This window comes from Acomys russatus, chromosome 10 (genome assembly GCF_903995435.1).
Source record: "Acomys russatus chromosome 10, mAcoRus1.1, whole genome shotgun sequence".
Classification (NCBI taxonomy): domain Eukaryota; kingdom Metazoa; phylum Chordata; class Mammalia; order Rodentia; family Muridae; genus Acomys; species Acomys russatus.
In genome coordinates, this window is record NC_067146.1 from 3,777,053 (window position 1) to 3,795,894 (window position 18,842).

Sequence of the window (18,842 nt, forward strand, 5' to 3'; positions counted from 1 at the left end):
TTTCTGCTGGTGTCATTATGTGGAATTTCCTTCTCTTATAAGGACACCAGTCAGGTTGGACTAGGATTTACCCTAATGCCCTCACCTTGATTATACTTGTAAAGACCAGGTTTCCAAATTAAGCCTCATTTATAGAGAGCTGCTGGGGGCTGCGAGTTCAACACATTCTTTTGATGAACAGGTAGTAATGGAAAAGTTCACCATCGTGTAAGACACCAGCAGAGGAATGAGTAGACTAGCTTTCCAGCTCTGTTTCTGAGCGTATTGAATTTTTTGGATAAGTTTGAAAAAACAATTCAGTAGTGGGCTGGCCATGGAATAAGCAACATCTGGGAATATCCAATTTTCTTCACAGGGGAAATAAGATCCCACCAGTTTATGAGTCTCAGTATAAGAAATTTCTAAGGGATAGCACAGTTCCTTCGAGGCTGACTCACCTTACCAGCCAGCTACTCAGCCCCCTCAGTGACTGCTGCAAGTCTGGCTTGCTGAGGTGGTCACTAAGGACTGAGAGCCGGTGGTACACAAAAGGCAGCACACCTGCCAATGGCAGGGAGAGGCTGAAGGGATCAGGCAGGACACTTTTGAGAAGATAGGTGACTCAACACCTGAAACTAGTCCACTGCAAGTGTGGACATTCTAATTTAGAACATTCTGGGCCCAAAGCTTTCAGGAATTGGGGAAGGGGTACTTAAATGGATTTCAACTGTAGCTACTGTTGTTTTTACAGTTTGTGGATATTTGATGTTTTCTGCTTTTTGTTTGATTCATAGGTTATCTTTTTGAGAGCATTGCTTAGAAGGAAAATACAAGGCTGGGAAAAAATTACTAGGCTTTGGACAAAAAAACAAAAACCAGTTTAGATAACAGGTGAGAACACCAAAGGGGCCATGAGAAGGGCCCCTCCCAGCCCAGCCTGCTCCACACTCAGCTTTAACAGCTGTACATTAGAGGCTCTCCATGTAGGCTTCAGACTTGTTCCACACACTCAGATTTAGAACCCTAAACTCCATGTTGGTGCTTTTAGCCTGCCACCTGCAGTTGTCCTTGATACCCAGGTGACTGCAGTGGGTTTTTTTTTCACATGCACAGATATATCTCTATATGGCCTTTTCAGAAGCATAATGACAAATCCTGCAGAGCTTACTTTAAGCACTTCGCTTTTGCTTGTTTCCATATGTGTGACTGAAATATACTTGCAGTCTATTTAAGTCAGGATTCAAGGAAAGCACAAATGAAGCATCTTACCTCAAAGAACAAAAAGCAAAGGATGTATTTTTTTGGTGTGTGTGTGTTTTAATTTTAAATGTCACAACATCCTGACAAAATTACACTTTAGTAAAGTGCTTCTGACCTTCTTAAACTTATTCTTACACTGTGAGTTTTGTGCTCCAAATTCCTATGTAGAATTCCTGACCATTAGGACCTCAGAATATGACCTTGTTTAGAGAGAGATCTTTACGGAGATTACCAGTGGTTTCATTAGGGTGGGCCATAATCCATTATGACAGGTGTCCTTACCAAAGGGAGGAATCTGGACACAGATGCCCACAGGGAAGACCACTGAGGAGATGCTGGGAGAAGATGGCTATGGAAAGAGGCTTGGAAAACCTCATTTCCTCCCAGCTCTCAGAAGGGACCAGTTCTGCCCATGCCTTAATTGTGGCCTTCTGGCCTCCAGAACTGTGAGATGATGTTTTGTCATCAGCCACCCACAAACCTACAATGCTTTGTTAGGAGCTATAACAGACAAATATGCCTTTATTTAGAAGTTACTGCTTTCTGTTAATTGGCCAGGCTTGGTGATCTATGCTATATAATTCTAGGAAACTGAGGAAAGCAATTGTGAGTTTTAGGTTATTCTAGGCTACACAGTGAGACCCTGTCTCAAGCAATACATGCTATTATTCTTTGATTTTGTTTGTTTTAAAATAAGTCTTGAAATAGAGTCATTGCAAATCTAGTTTTAAAAGGGTTTTGGAGTTGTTTTGCACAAACTTTTTTTCCTTTCCTTGTTGCTGCCTGTTTATTGTAGAAACTGAAAATAATATGTATTTTGTCAGTAGGCATTCTTCACAATATCAGATTGGTAGTACTGGTGGGAACGCATCACTACTCTCTTCCATGTTGGGCACTACACTCGGGTCTTGTACATGGTAGGAAAGTGCTCTGCCTCTCTGCTGCCTTCCAGGCCTTGCCAAGCTGAGAGTACTCAGGTTGCTTGTGAACAGCCCACAGGTAGACAGAGTCACTCTAGACTGCAGGTATTCATCCATCCCAGGGACGTGCTGGCTTGGCATAACATTGGCTTTATGCAGGGGAGTCACAAAAAGTCACCAAAGAGAGGCTTGGAGTGGTGGGCAAGGCTGACAACTTTCAGAAAGAAAAGAGAGCCTGAATACTGAGAAGGGCTGACTTTTTACAAATAGTGAACCAGTAGGTTGACAAATGGATGAGAAATTTGCAAATAGCAGGGGAAAGATGTTTTCTGAGTTAACCATAACTTACAGTAAATTTGAAGAAACACAGCTTATGGCAGATGATACAGAAGGCTTTGGAAAAGCAAGGGGCATATGTGCTGCGTCAGCTTCTCTTCCCAGGATATTCCTTTTTTCTCCTCTGACCTCTGGTAGAAAGGAGGGCACATTCCCAGCCAGGCCCAGCCACTCCTCTGTTTTTATTCTCCTGGATCAATTCCCTAATCGTGTTTATTCTCACTTCATTCTTGGCTTTTCCCTACGACTCATGAGTCCTCCTCATACTGTTTGACATACTCTCTGTACCCTCCAAGGATTACTTTATTTGCCATCTGTTCTACTTTCTGCATTGGTTCTCCTGGGAAACAGCTTTACTCACATGACTTCCATTTTCATCAAGGTATCAGCATCTGCAGCTGCAACCCTTTGCCCATTCTCCCACCTGACCTTTTCTTGATATATGCAGCATAGCCTCTGTGTTGTTCCTGACACCTAACGAGAACCTTCTCTGAGCACAGGTCCCTGGCTGGGTGCCAGCTAGTTTAGTTGGTTTGGGTGTGTTCTGGGTCTAGTGAGGAACCTTGATTTCTAAAAATAAATAAATAAAGTGGAGAGCAGTTGAGGAAGATACCTTACCTCAACCACTGGCCTACACACACACACACACACACACACACACACACACACACAGAGCCAGCTACTTTGGACAGAGGTACCAGATGCTGCTTGTCAAACACCAACAGCTCCTTACACTAACTTCAGTTATATCAAGCATTTCCTTGTTTCCATGTTGTAGTATAAGTTACTGTCTGGACACTTCAGCACAGATACCATGTCAGTGCCTGTTGTTCAGCTTGTTGAAAGCTTGTTCTATGCTCTTCTCCCACTACCCCCCCCCACCCCAGATGTTTGACCCCATGTTCCATCTCTCATGTTGCCATCTGAGGACTCACTTCTTTTCATCCCTCAAACGTGTTTGATTGTTATCTATCCTTTGCCCTTATGTTCTGAACCTGTCAGTGTCTTGCTATTTTTTCTCTGTGAAGCCCTGTATTTTTGCTCCTTCCTTTGTTTTCTCAGTCTCTTAGTTTAGCTCCTCCTAGCCTTACCTCTGGGCCAATGTGACAACCTTCCTGCTTGCCATGCAAGCTCTCCAGGTCACTTGGTCTAAGTCTTCTTACTCAAGACCAGTGTTCTGGGCACTATCCCATTGCACATTAAGAAAAGAGATGATTGCCTCAGAAAAGAGACATTAAAAAAAAAAAAATTCTCAAGTGTGGTCCTGTCTAGAAGAGACAGAAATGATAGACACCACGGTCATTGTTGTGGGTAACCATTATAGTCAGTTTAGTCAGCTCTGTGCTGTAGTTAGATCTGCTCTCTCTTCTTTTTGGCTTTCATCTGTTCATGGTTACTACTCTGCCTGGCCTCATGTTCGATGCTTCTAATTCAAGAACCAAACAAATGAAGCAGAAGTAATGACATGAATTTGAGACCCAGGAAGACCTCAGTTCCAAACTCAACCCTGCTAGTAGCAAAGTGACTTTGGGTAACTTACGTCATCTCCCTAAGCATATTTACCCATTTGTTTATAGGGAAAATACAGCTTACTGCACAGTCCTGCGGAGTAAACACCAAGAGTCCAGAAAAGAGCAGAGTGGTGAAAGTCTCAAAATTTTTTATTAATTACATGTGTAGTAACAAAAAGAGAAAGCCAAAGGATGGGTCAGGGGAGAGAGCTGGGGCATCACACCAGCTTCAAATGTTTAGAGATATTTCTAGAATATTAGAGGTACTAGAATTGGGTAAGTAGGCAGTTGGTATGCACAGTGTCTACTGGAGATTGATTATTGTCTTGGCATTTGTCAATATATTACTGATATACAAATGTACTTCAGTTGTCTCCAACAAAGCAGAAGCTTCCGGAGAACAGAGAAAACAGTGCTCCCCACTGTGGGGCTGATGGGGATTGTATCGTCCTGGTAGGATGGGCAACACCAGCCTCACCTTTCAAAAGATCACCCTTTTTTTGTTTTTTTTAAATCACAGTTACCTGCCTACAACCTGAGTGATTGCTACTCTGAACTATGCAGTTTACTTTGGCAGTGCCTGTTGTTCTTTTAAATTGGCATAGGACTTAATGATGCTTTGAGACTTTAAGCTTCTTTAGGTCAGTGGTGATGTCTTTTTGTTTTTTTGTTGTTTTTTTTGACATGGGATCTTACTTTGTACTGGACTCCAATTCATAGAGATGTGCCCTCCTCTTCCTCCAGGGTGCTTAGGTTGCAAGCATGTGCTACCATACCCAACTAACGGGAATGCCATAGATGCTTTTGTGTTTTCATTCTATCTCAGGCCAGTCATTTTTATGTAGAAGGCCTATAATACAGATAAGATGAATGATTTATTTTATTTTCCAAATTCTCAGTACAATAGTATTGCTGCTGTCATTATCAACAAAGATTCTGAAGAACTTGTTAATGTCACACTGCTCTAGTGGAATTGCTATGTATTTAACATTATACAACTAGTGGATAAACACCCCCTTATTGAAAATGATATGAGCACTAAAAGATATTTAGTATACACAGTTTTGAAAATCTGTCACTTAGAAACAGACTAAATCAAAATTGCCTCACACTCTTAAATGTGAACTTGACACACAGAATAATTACAGTTTTATGAGTATTCTATAGTATATCAGTGAAGAATTTTTTTCCAATACTCTTCAACCATCCGAGGCATTAAATAATCACAAATTTATCAAAGGTTATGCAAATTTACCCTTCTCTAGGTGTTTAGAAATTTCTATTTAGATACATATTTCTTGGTGGGGGGTGAGACAGGGTTTTTCTGTATAGCCTTGGCTATCCTTTGTAGACCAGGCTAGCCTCAAACTCAGAGGTTTACCTGCCTCTGACTCCCAAATGCTGAGGTTAAAGGTATGCACCACCAGGCTCTGCCATAGACATATATTTCTAACATTTACCTTAACTTATTTCATATCTTATGTGCAAATATGATATAAAAGACCGGGTATTCTATTAAGTACAGGAATGAGTCCTTTGAGTTCTGTATTATAAAGAAACAAAGTAACATTGTAGCTTCCATAGATGCTCGTGGTTTAGTCAGTGTATATCTAGAAGGTTTTAGGTAGTGAGGAAGTTGGTACCACTGTGGTGATCTGGACTCTACTCTCTTTTACTATGTAACTCAATTCTGAGTGGCAATCTTTTCACATCTGCCAAGCCTAAATTAAACCTTAAATACTGATAAAAAACGATGCCCATTTTTACTTATATTTCTTTTCTTGAGCTTAGCTAAATTCAATGAAATTGAATTCAATTAAAAAAATTAATCATATAGTTGAGCCTCACTTATCCCTGTAGTTTCACGAGAGTCTGATCTCCAGTAGATAATTTGAGGTGGGGAAACGGAAAGGAAATGTAATCACACGTGAAGCAGCTTTAAAAAGTTCTGAGGAAACTAAGCAAACATGTTAGGAAAAATACACCAAATGACTCAGTCTTTTAATAAATGTCATTTAAAAAATAGTGGGCTGAAAACTCAAGATAATGAAGAGTTTTAGCTATTTTTTCTTTAAGTAAATGAAAAAAGTTAGGTAGGCATGATGACAAACTCCTTAATCCTAGCATTTGTATTGAAGGGCAGATGATCTTACTTGAAGCTAGCCTGGACTACATAGCAAGACCTTGTCTCAAAAAGCCAGCAAAAGTTGTCTTTAACTCTGGAAAAAAGAATTTCCCGTTGAAACTTAAAGACTAGGAAAGACTAAGAGCCATACAGAGTTACCTGGACCTGAACTCCAGGTTAGGCTCTGAATTGGCCTCTATTCTAGGATCCCACGCCATGGTCTGACCTCATGGTTTGCAGCTCAGCCCTGTGTGAGAATGAGGCTGTGTGCAGCCTGTGTTAATGGGATGAGCATACCACGAGTACCAGGCTGGCGGAGGCAGAGGTGCTCACGCACTCACCCTGCCCCAAAGACACCCCTCCCAGAGCCTGGTGTGTGCTAGGTAATGTAAAACCTGGAGAACAGTGAAGCACGATTTTAAATAGGGGCTGAAATGGAGTGTTGATAGCGTTTTGTGGACATACATGGCATCCAAATAAAGATTACAAAGCAATTGCTTTAAAAAATAGTGTTTGAAGCACAGACTTATTATACATATATTTTCCTGTAAAATGGACATTGTGGGGAGCCTAAAAAGCAGTTAATCTTTCTTTCTTTTAAACATGCAGGCTACCAAAAGGCACTCAAAACCTGCCTGACCCTGGTTTGTTTGGTACATGAGACAGTCTTATCTTTTAAAGGAATGACTTAAAATGATGCACTGTAATTCTGTTGTAACTGTTTTTAAGCAGATTTATAGGCACTACTTTTTATCATGCAATGAAGAATTTATTACATACAGTTGTGTGATGTAATTTGGCTTAATTTGTAGTGGGTTTATAAATCAGCTTCTTTTACTGTTAGTTTGTCCATAAGCCCAGAAACATGGCAGGATCTGTGGTGTTCATTGCTCACGGTTTTGGCCTGCTCAAGAGCCAGCGGCACGGTAGTAAGGCTACACCCTTGTAGATACTTCATCCTATATCTCAGCAGTCAGTGCATGTACAACCATTATGTAGGGTTCTATCTTGAGAGGCCACTAAGGCTTTTATAGAACGGTCTGGATGGGCAACACCTCCAAGGAACAGGTGTTACTATTGCAGATTTAGTGTGTTATTCCCTGGGTCTTTCATACTGCCCTCCAGGGAGTTAAAACCTATCTTCCCACTGAAAGAGGGACAAAGCCACCTTTTCTTCTAAGAGCCTAAGAGAAGGGACAGAGACCAAACTGAAAATGTCCGGCCAGCCCCTGCCATTTCTGGGGGGAAATTATTACTATTATTATTTTGTATGTCCCAGAGGTCAGTAGTCCTTGAAGAGTACAGGGGTCAGACCATAAAGAAATGAGAGGAAACATTTAGCTTTTCCTTAGAGTAGAGAACATACAGGTCTCCCCATCCTCTTCCCTGTCCTTTGCCTTAGGGATATGAACAAATGGAATGGCAAAAGTTGTGGGCTTAACTCAGAGAGAGCTCAACTAACCAGGATGTTTGTTCCAGAAAAGACTTCCAAGGGGAAATGTTTAGAAGTAAGTTTGATTGTGGCTGTGAGATTATTTTAAAATGAAGCTACCAAAATAACAGTGTTTTATTCCTTATAAAGATTTTAGGGCTTAAAAAATTATTATTAATGACTTTCTTTAGTTATATTTTGTTTGAACATTCACCTTGCCAGAGGAAAATGGCCTGTGCTGTAGAACAAAGGTAAAAAGGTTGTTTAAAACTTTAGGTCTAGTTCTTGGAATAGTGGTGTTGACCTCAGCAGTGACCACAGCAGCCCCGGCGAGAATCTGAGGCAGCTGGCCACAGTGGAGGGTGTGGGGAGGTTCTAGCCATGCAGGTCTCCTTGCTGATCCTGGGCATCTGTCACCCAAGGCAGCCAGTGATTATTTCCACAGTTTTATGACCCTTGGCTATCATCCCAATAACAAATAAGTCATAAGCTACCCTCTTCCCCTTTGTAAAATTCCACTCTGCAATGTGGCCTTTCCACCAAGAACTTCTGAAACAGTTCGGACAGTTCAGACCAATGCCTCCAAAGCTTTGTGCGTAATCAGCTTATTTCTCCTTTGACCTCCTACTCTCTCTTCCCCTGTCAGTCAGTAACTTGAGGAGTGAGGAGCAAGAGCCAGTCAAGGGACTGAAGCTAAGGCAGATGTTAATTTTGGTTAGCCTCTTCCAGGGATAGGTAGCTCAAAGCCAAGGACTGCTCTTTTCTGTATTGCTTCAAGGGTGTCAAACCTTTTGACATTGTAACAAACGCCATGTACAAATGTGTTGGACCATATTTGAAGGTGCACTGGAACACATGAGGCCGGTGGGTTACAGGTAGGACTTGTCTGTCTCATAGCATTTATAACTGTATATTTAAGAGATACTATTAAACAGAATAGCCACTTTCTGTGTTGTGGTGGTAGGAAGATATTGACATAAAAGCAAATGAAAAGTATGGTTGCATAACAAGCCAAAATAATCATGTCAGGCAATAATCATGTAAGACATATTAGTCATGGTACCCATGTCAAGGCTGGAGTCAGCTTTCACACCAGAAGGGAAGTCTCTGTTGATCCATGGGCTCATAGAGTAGTGCTTAGGGATTGAGCAGACCTGCCTCCAGGATGTCAAAGCACGTGTCCTGAGAACACAGGCAGAGTGTGACCATCCAGCCCATGACAGGAGCTATTTTTTTCATTGTAGAGTGTTTGCTTTGGGTCAGGGTCTTGCTGTGTAGCCCAGAATAGTCTCTAATTCTCAATTCTCCTGTTTTAGCCTTCCAAGCACTGGAAGTATAGTCATGTACCACCATACCTGGTCCTCTCCCATGCTTTTTAAAAAGTCTTTTTTTGTTTGTTTGTTTTTTTCTCCAATTTCTAGTCAGGCCTGCTTCTTTAGATGTGTGTGGCTAGTGAAAAAGCAGTTATAGGCTTTCTTCAGTTAACAGTTGTACTCATGCACTGCAAGCTTGGCCTGCCATGGGATGACACAAAGAAGTATGAGACAAAAACAGAGAGGTGTGAGGTATAATTATAGTCCTTGCTGCCAGAATATAGTCTAGTTGTGGAAACATGACTTAAACATGTAAACAGTATATGAGAAAAACAACTTGCCAAGTGTGCAGGTTCATGCCTGTGATCCTCGCACTAGGGAGATGGAGGCAGGAGGATGGAAGTTCAAGGTCATCCTTGGCTACGTAGTGAGTTTCATACCAGCCTGAAATACATGAGACTTTCTCTCAGAAAGCCCAGGCTTAGGGCTCTAAACTGGATGGTCTTTAGCTTAGTTGAGAGAAGCAATGACTTCATGGCAGAAGGCAGAATGTTCTGGAGAGTGAGTGAAACAAGTACAGGAGGCATTCTGTTCTGGGAAGATGAGTGGGACCAATTTAGAGTTGAGACTTCTGGAAAATCAGTGGTTGACGATGAAGCTAGCAGGTGTGTGGGAACGAAGCTGTATGTTGACTCTTCAGCTCATCTTCTGGAAGTTTTGGATAGAGGAGCAATGCTCAGAGGTTTCTGTAGTTAAGACAAGTCTGCTGGCCAGACACAGGCACATTTAGATGATTCAGTGGACCGGGTTTCTAGATTTACTTTAGGGTTACTTTTTTAAAGTAATAAGGATTTCAACTATAGGAGTGGCAAAAAGGATAGTAATTAAAGAGTTGGATACAAGAGACATTTTACCTTATGGCTACTTAAATACTTTCTAATTAAAAAAAAAAAAAAAGACATTTTAAAGGAAGGAGAAATCAGTCAAGACTGAGTGTCTTTTGCCTGTTGTGGTAATGAAGACTCACCAAGGTAAATCCACAGTTTGGGAGCCAAACAACTAGAGAAAATTTTTATTAACAGAAATGCAAGTATTAGAATGGAGGATTAGATGGCTTTGCTTTTGGGGAAAAACGAAGAGTTCGGCTTTGGAAGATTATCTTTGATGTAGCAGGAGACAGAAATATATTACTGGAACATTCAAGTGAGAATTTGGCCCATAATAAGCATGTGGGAGTTGCCTGCACAGAGATGACTGCTTAAGCTGTCCGAATGAATGATGCCTTCCAGAGCAAACAGACTACTGGAAGCACCAACATTTTAGAAGAGGAAGAAGAGGAGTTACCTTAACCCCCTGTGTAATTAGCCATGGGGAGGAGGAAGGCAGTTACAGATTCACATTAGTGCAGATACGAGCATCAAGAAGGAAGTGGTGGTCAGCAGTATCAGATGTTGCGAGAGGTTAAGGAGAGTAGGGGCTGAAAGAGCCATTGGATTAGGCAATTAGGAAGTTATGTACCTTAAGAACACAGGTCTATGGTATTTGAATATGTTGAGAAGGGTTAAGAATGAGCATTGAAACATTGATTTACAGAGAGGAAGGAAAGAGTGAAGAGGGGCTTATGACAGTTACTCTTCCTGTCTTGCAAGTTGGGAGTTTGTGCATGTACACACATTTGAAGGCAGAATGGAAAGGGTAGGTCAGTGATTCATTTGGACAAGCTTATTCAGTACCAGCTAAAGACTTTGGCCCAATTAAGCAGAGAGAATCAATAGCGTCAAGGAAGAAAAAAAAAAAAAAAAGAATCTCAGAAACCGTATTCTAGAGAAATATAGGAGAATATGGATTAGAGGGCTAGCAGAACATAAGACTGACCTCGGGATTCTGGGCAGAATAGAAGGTGGAGATGCAATTTCCATGTTCTGGCTATTATGAATAAGGCTGCTATGAACATGGCTGAACATATCTTTGTTGTGTGCTGGAGCATCTTCTGGGTAAATTCCAAGGAGTGGAATAGCTGGGTCTTGAGGGACAGTCTCCACAGTTGAGTGGAGAGTGGGGACTGACTTTCATACGAACTTGGATGCCCCATATTTGACCACATCCCACTGATAGGGAGGCCTGGTGGCACTCAGAGGAAGGATAGCAGGCTACCAAGAAGAGACTTGATACCCTATGCGCATATACACAGGGAGGAGGTCCCCCCTCTGTCACAGTCATAGGGGAGGGGAGTAAAGGGTAAGCAGGAGGAGGGAGGAATGGCAGGATACAAGGGATGGGATAACAATTAAGATGTAATATGAATGAATTAATTAAAAAAAACTTAAAATAATAATTAACAAAAAGAAGAAGGCGGGGATGCACTGAAGAGAGCGAGGATTGGGAGACAGTGGTGAAGTTAAGAGGGAGATGTTAGACAACCACTCTAGATAGTGCTGGCGTCAGAGAGCAGCTCAGGCCGGATGGCTAAGTAGCAGGGAAGCTCGAGGGTCTCTCCACCTCCTAAGAGCCTTTGTAAGAAATGGTGATAGGCTGGTGTGTGTGTGTGTGTGTGTGTGTGTGTGTGTGTGCGCGCGCGTGCGCGTGCATGTGTGTGCGTGTGCGCGCGTGTGTGTGCGTCTGTGTGTGTGTGTGTGGCTATTCAGAATCTCATGCGCGCACACACACGCACACATGAAATGGTTATCAGAGGCATCTTAGAAGGTAATTGGTATTTGTTTCTTCTTGTACCTTTAAGGAGTTTGCCTTTCTTGTCACTGTAGTGTTTTTTCCTTATATATCACATTTTAAAAATTTCCAGTATAACCATAATTATAAATTATGCAGCCACTCCAGAAAGGTCTTAAATAGTTTCAAGATTATCTAAGTTTCAGATATGTCAGTATGAAATCATAATTCTTTCTCCCAACTGTGTGTGTGTGTGTGTGTGTGTGTGTGTGTGTGTGTGTGTGTGTGTGTGTGTGTGTTTATAGACTTTGGGTTGAAATCTGTGCTTCCTTAATCACTTTCCATCCTATTTTTTTGAGATGAGATCTTTCAGTGTTATGCTAGACGAGCTGGCCACCAAACCCCAGGAATCTGTCCATCTCTGCCTTGTTTGAGAGATGGACCCTTGTTATTTATTGCTGCATATGCCAGACTAGCTATAGCTAGCCCATGACTAGCTTCTGGAACTGTCCTGTATCTGTCACTTATCTTACCATGGGAGCTTTGGGATTGCAGTTGCATGTGCCTGTGCCCGGCTTCCATGGGTTCTGGGGAGCTCAAGCGCTTACGCTTTTGCAGCAGTGCTTTACCCACGGTTCCATCTCCCTGCCCTCAAGCTTCTTTTTGACGTTAAAGGACAATCTGAGCAGAGCATAAATAAATTGATTGTGTTTATGGGGGAGTAATCAAGCATTCATTTTTCCTTTTTCTTTACTTATAGGTATGGCCTCACATGTGCAAGTTTTCTCCCCTCACACCCTTCAATCAAGTGCCTTCTGTAGTGTGAAGAAACTGAAAGTAGAGCCAAGTTCCAACTGGGACATGACTGGGTACGGCTCCCACAGCAAAGTGTACAGCCAGAGCAAGAACATACCACCTTCTCAGCCAGCCTCCACAACCGTCAGCACCTCCTTGCCAATCCCAAACCCAAGCCTACCTTACGAGCAGACCATCATCTTCCCAGGAAATACTGGACACATAGTTGTAACATCAGCAAGTAGCACCTCTGTCACCGGGCAAGTCCTCGGCGGACCGCATAACCTAATGCGTCGAAGCACTGTGAGCCTCCTTGACACCTACCAAAAATGTGGACTCAAGCGCAAGAGTGAGGAGATCGAGAACACAAGCAGCGTGCAGATTATTGAAGAGCATCCACCCATGATTCAGAATAATGCCAGCGGGGCCACTGTAGCCACTGCCACCACATCCACTGCCACCTCCAAAAACAGTGGCTCCAACAGTGAAGGCGACTACCAGCTGGTGCAGCATGAGGTGCTGTGCTCCATGACCAACACCTATGAGGTTTTAGAGTTCTTGGGGCGAGGGACATTTGGCCAAGTGGTCAAGTGCTGGAAACGGGGCACCAATGAAATCGTGGCCATTAAGATCTTAAAGAACCATCCATCCTATGCCCGGCAGGGTCAGATTGAAGTGAGCATCCTGGCCCGGCTGAGCACAGAGAGCGCCGATGACTATAATTTTGTGCGGGCCTATGAGTGCTTCCAACACAAGAATCACACATGTTTAGTCTTTGAGATGTTGGAGCAGAACCTCTATGACTTTCTGAAACAGAACAAGTTTAGCCCCTTGCCCCTCAAGTATATTCGCCCAGTTCTTCAGCAGGTAGCCACAGCCCTGATGAAACTCAAAAGCCTGGGCCTTATCCATGCTGACCTCAAACCAGAAAACATCATGCTGGTGGATCCATCCAGACAACCATACCGAGTGAAGGTCATTGACTTTGGTTCAGCTAGTCATGTGTCCAAAGCTGTCTGTTCTACCTACTTGCAATCTAGATACTACAGGTAAGACTGTTTCCATGGAGATAGTCAAAGGATGCAGGAGGTCCAGTGCATCCACAGGGAATGTACAGAAAGAGTCACCATGGGGGAGATAAGAACATAAGATAATGGTTGTTACCAGAAAGAGACCTTAATATGGGGAGATAGAGAGATGGATCAGTAGTTAAGAGCTCTTGCTGCTCTTACAGAGGACTTCAGTTTGGTTCCCAGCATCCCACATGGCAACTCACAACTGTGAGTAAATCTAGTTCTGGGGGATCTGTTCCCCTCTTATGGCCTCCAGATATGACTTGGTATGTATACATACATACATACATACATACATACATACATACGTACATACACACACACACACACACACACACACATACATACACTCATATGCATAAAATAAAACAAAAAGAGAGACCTTAATGTGGTTGAAAACTAGGATACATGCAGACTGGAGTGACAGAAGCTATCTAAGAAAGCATCTGAGTAACACTCTTGATCTGGATGGACATTGAGAGTTGGAAAAGATTTTTGGGAGCTGGGTGAAGAGCAGAGTGAAGAAGTCAGAACCTTCTGGATGGGGAGGATCCAGATAGCTAGAACAGGAAGGGGTGGGGCAATAATAGGCATAGGGTAGCAAAATGCGAGACTCATTTAGGAGATGAGGATGACCTGCCAGGCCAGATCAGAAGATTTGTGAAAAGTGCCTGGAACAAGTCCTGGAAACTTTGAACAAGCAAGGGTTGGTGGGGGTGGTGCTAGGGGAAAGGTGCAATAGGTTGATAGCAGTTTTCTTAGAAGACTACTCTTATATTCATGTGGAAGAGGCTGGAGGAAGGGACGGTCTTTGTCCAGGACAAGTTGCTTCCTTTTGTGAGAAGTTTATGTCACAAAACGTTATCCTTCCCCACCCCTTTTAATTGTAAGGAAATACTCAAGGCAGGATAATTTTATAAAGAAGAGAAGTTTATTGAGCTCAGAGTTCTGAAGGTTCAAGGTCATGGTGCTATCTTCAGCCTTATGGTAGATGGCCCCACAATGGTGGGAGCATGCATAGGAATAAGTGATCACATGGCTAGTTAGGAAAATATATAATGGCTCAAGGTTAGATTCAAGCTATTAAGACAACTTTTATTGAAGAGCACTAACTTGGGTTTCTGACGTCAGTCCCATCCAAAGACAGCACTGACAGTGAAAACACTAGGCCTTACTGCCTCCCAGCACCACTACACTGAGGACCATTCTTTGAACTCATGACCTTAGAGGGGTAAAACACATCCACACTCTAGTGAGAAAACTTGTTCATTCAGACACCACACAAGTTTTTATCTCATTTCTTATATGGACCTTGTACACTATTAAGTTCCAAGATGTAAACAGCGCCCTGGCCATCCCAGAGTTTCTAGCATGCTGCAGGCTTTGACATTAGTAAAACCCAGAACTGGACTGACTCCTGCACTCACTAGGCTGTGTGGTTTGTGCTGACTGCCTAACTTTATGTACTCTCATTTCCTGACCTATGAGCTGGAAGCTAGGGCTGCTAAACAGTCCCAGGGTGCTGTTGGACCATCACATGCTGTGATGGAGCCTGTGGGGGACACCGTGTCAGGAGGTGGTGGAGATAAGACACAAGGTTCAGGGTTCTGGAGTGACAAAGATCTGTGCTGGAAGTAGTAGCGGCCAGTCCCGCAGAGCTGGAAGCTGGCGAGAAAAGAAACTCAGAACCCCCATGAGAAAGTAGGCCGAACCATACCCAAGAGGTTAACTTGTGGCACTAATAGCAGTATCCCAGGATTTCTTGCTGCATGAAACCTCCTGTCCCACACTCTCATGTGGATGTATATTCTTATATCTTCTTGAAGGCTCCAGAGGAAAGACTGGACAGACTGGAGCTGTGTTAACACAGCTGACCTGTGACCTAATCTGAGGCTGACCACCAGGCCCTGTCTACTTGGCCTCCCCTATCTTGTCTGGCTTCTCACACTGGACCCAGTGCTTGCAGCACAGCTGTATGTCTCCTTCTGCTTTGCTTGTGCTCCCTCACCCTCAGCCGCCAGCCATGCCTTCCTGTCTGTCTTGTGCTTTGGTTTGACTCAAAGCCTCTCCATTCCTCTTAGGAGGGATTCCTGAGCTGTAGGAGCTCTTGCCCCGTTCTGGAATCTGATACTGGAAAGTGATGGCTTCTTTCCTGCACTTAGGTATATGTACTGCCCTCTGCTCTCAAGAGTTATTCTCACAGGCTTCTGCATACGCATGCAGGTAGATTTACCCATGTGGGCTCTCTTTCCCCCATTCCCTGGAGGGGAGCCATGCGCCCACTGTTAGAGCCATCTAGGAAGGTGGAGCCTGGACAGTGGGGAAGTGTAAAGAAGGAGGCTGACAGCTCACATCTGGAGAGTACCTGGCCCTTCCTGGAAAGCCAGTTCGGCATGGCTCGTAATAGGGAAACAGCTTGCCCAGAGGTGGCTGTTGCTCGAGCTTACTCTCTAGTTACTGCAAAATGGAGGCTTTGCTGTCACTTTATATTAGACTTACAAATTCAGGATGCCAAAGGCTGTTTCTTGCCAGTTCTTGGCCTGAATTTAGGGCAAACTATGCCAACTCAAGGGCTGTGTGAGGTTTTATTATTTAGTTAACCTGTATTGCTCTTAGTGAACAGAATCTGGCTTCATTGAAATTTGCTAAAAATTAGGCATGGAGGCTTGGAAAATGGCTTACAACTATACTTAATAAGCAATGCATCCTTGTAGCAAAACTTGACTCAAGATGTTACACTGGGATTCTGAAGCTTTTTTTGTGTACTCTTGCCCTCTGTGCCCCTGTCACTCCGCCCACTGGCTGCCCCTCCTGCCAAGGGCTCTGTTGTGTACTTTGCTTTCAGGAACCCTAGCTCAGGAAACGTATGAATGGCAGTGACATTTCCATGGGAACTGGGGCAGGCCTGAGTCCTCTTCTTGGACTTGATGTCCGTACTCACCAGCCCAGTCATCCATCTGAGCACCTCGTGGGGTGATGAGGCTGTTTGCTTACAGTTAGTAGCTCCTGCCTGTCATTCCACAGTGGGCATAGTCACCTCTACTTCCTGCCGCTCTGCTTCCATCTGAGATACCTTTTTGGGTGTCATGGTACCCCTTTCTTTAGGCTTTATGTGGCTACTAACCTAAAATTCTAGGCAGAATGTTTTTCCTCTCTCCAGAGTCTCCATGGTTTCGGGTCCTCAGGGCCAGCTAGGTAGCCTTTGACTAGGGTCAAGGGCACAGAGTCCTAGAATGATGTTTCATTTCCAAATTAATCATAACACTAGGCCTACCACAGGCCTCATCTGAGCCCTGGGGTGGTCAGTCTGTTGCCACATCAGTCAGTGAGAGCTTATGAGAGCAACATTTAGCTTTGACCCTGTTCATCCTAGCTGTTTAGAACAGCCAGTCAAGACTAGACTGTTCCTGTTGATTTTCCTGACTACTTCACCCTTTACTGGGGGAGAGAAGACAAGAGAAACTCTTTTACTGTCTATCGTAAGTTCCTTGTCTTAGTGCATCGGTAGGTGGCAGAGAGGAGAGAGGCTGTGTCTGTGCTCAGTGTTCTGACCTATAAGCAGCCGAGTGATTAGTAGCCTAACACGCCCTGGAAAAAAGCCAGCCTGAGACTAACCACCAGTCTGGTGCTTGCTAGGGGCTTGAACAGGAAGCTAGCCTGAGATGACCACCAGTCGGGTGTCATGCAGGCCTAGGGGGCAGACAATGCCTGAGATGACCCCTGCCTGGCGCCATAATGCACGAGTAGGGCACAGCACTCCTAGACCACTTCTGAGGCTACCCAAGACACTCAGAGACCTTGGGCTCCACTAAGAGAAGCAAGTAAGTGATGGGGAAATGGAAAAGAAAGAGAAACAGAATGCTGTGGGTACAATGAAGAGAGGCAGAACTGGAGACTTGAGGGTCGTGAGGAGCAGCCTTGGCTCTCCTGGACTCACTCTGTAGATCAGGCTGGCCGTGAACTCACAGAGATCCATCTGCCTCTGCCTCCCGAGTGCTGGGATTATAGGCATGCGCCACCATGCCTGGCTTTAAGCTTTCTTGTACCTAAGAATCTGGAGAATTTATATGAATAGAACTGTGCTAGATCCCATCCCAGAGCCATTGTGCCCTCTGTAGGGGAAGAGGCCCCTGATCCATGGGAGTCTCCACCCTCTACCCATACCCCAGAGACTCTTGAGAAACCCCTGTTCCAACTAAGAGCAGGCTTCCTCCAAGGTGCCGCCTTTCATGTACTCATATGCCCAAAAGAACACAGTGGCAGGTGACTCTGTTTACTTGTTTTACCTCGCTAGGGAAGTCCCCGCCTGGTCCTTATTTAATTGTACATTGATGCCAAGGTTTGGGCTCTTTGAGCAAGCATTTAACTAGTGCTGGGGAATTTCTGACCAGCAAACTAAAAACAGGACCAAATAATAAACTCTTAAAACCCCCAAAAAAGTCACTGTTGGGCAAAAGATGGTCAGAGGTGACAATGTGTACAATTTTGTTTCTGCTCTGGACTATTCAAAATATTTTGTATAGACTTATTTGAAACATTTAAGGCCATTGCCAAGATCCCCAAATTTGGGCATAAAAATCAGGACATAAGGGCCGGTGAGATGGCTCAGGGGTATAAAGTTATATACTACTAATCCTGATAGCTTTTGAGTTTGTACCCTAAGACCCATATGAAGAGAACTGACCTCTGTCCTCTAACCTCTACGTACATGCCGCAGCACATAAGTGTGTCCATACACACATACTACACACAATAAGTAACTAATTAGATAGATAGGGTTTTTCAATACTCTTTGATTTGATTCTTCTGGGTGCAGAGGCTGTCTTCCAGATGATTCTGGAATGGTTGTTAGGTAAGGATGAAAATTAATTTTAATTCCACTCATTAAGCCAGACATTGATTCAGTAGCTCTGAATATCTACATACTAAAGGGTATAGAAAGTAAGGTATGCTCTCAAATTTTGAGTTAATTGGCTCTTTCAGATTTAAAAGAAATTCCTAGAGCTATAATTCTGATATTTGTTATTCCAAGTGTGTGATTATGCAACAGATACTTCTTATGAACTCACTGTGTACCAGATTGAAGTGAGTAGCATAAGTGAGCAAAACAACCACAAAGCTCAGGGTCAGTGAAGGAGTTTTGCGAGATGGGCTGAGTAAGAGTGAGAGCTGTGGTGAAGGAATCTTGAGGTAGATCTTCAGGGAAGTAGGAGCTGGGCAGAGGCTGAGAAGCCTGGGCAATGGAGCTTGTGATAGAAGGGAAGGTGAGAGGAGCATAGGCACATGCGAGTGCCTGAAGGAAGGAGCCTGTGCTGGAGCACAGTGGTGGAGATACGAGGTCCGACAGTAGGGAGTTTGAATGCAGCATGAAGATCTGCGGGTAAGTCAAAGTGATGTGTTGGAAGCTTCTGTAAATTCTTGAAGAAATAAT

At 43.6% G+C, this 18,842-nt stretch overlaps 1 protein-coding gene and 1 pseudogene across 4 annotated transcripts in view; both read left to right on the forward strand.

Annotated features, from left to right (window-relative positions):
- The window catches only part of Hipk2 (homeodomain interacting protein kinase 2), a 188,560-nt gene that overhangs the window by 43,311 nt on the left and 126,407 nt on the right, over positions 1-18,842 (forward strand). For all 4 annotated transcript variants that reach the window (XM_051151685.1, XM_051151686.1, XM_051151687.1 and 1 more), the window contains exon 2: positions 12,304-13,387. In XM_051151685.1, the coding sequence (XP_051007642.1) occupies positions 12,304-13,387 (1,084 nt within the window). The remainder of the gene's footprint in view (positions 1-12,303; positions 13,388-18,842) is intronic.
- LOC127194925 (uncharacterized) lies at positions 16,881-16,997 on the forward strand (annotated as a pseudogene).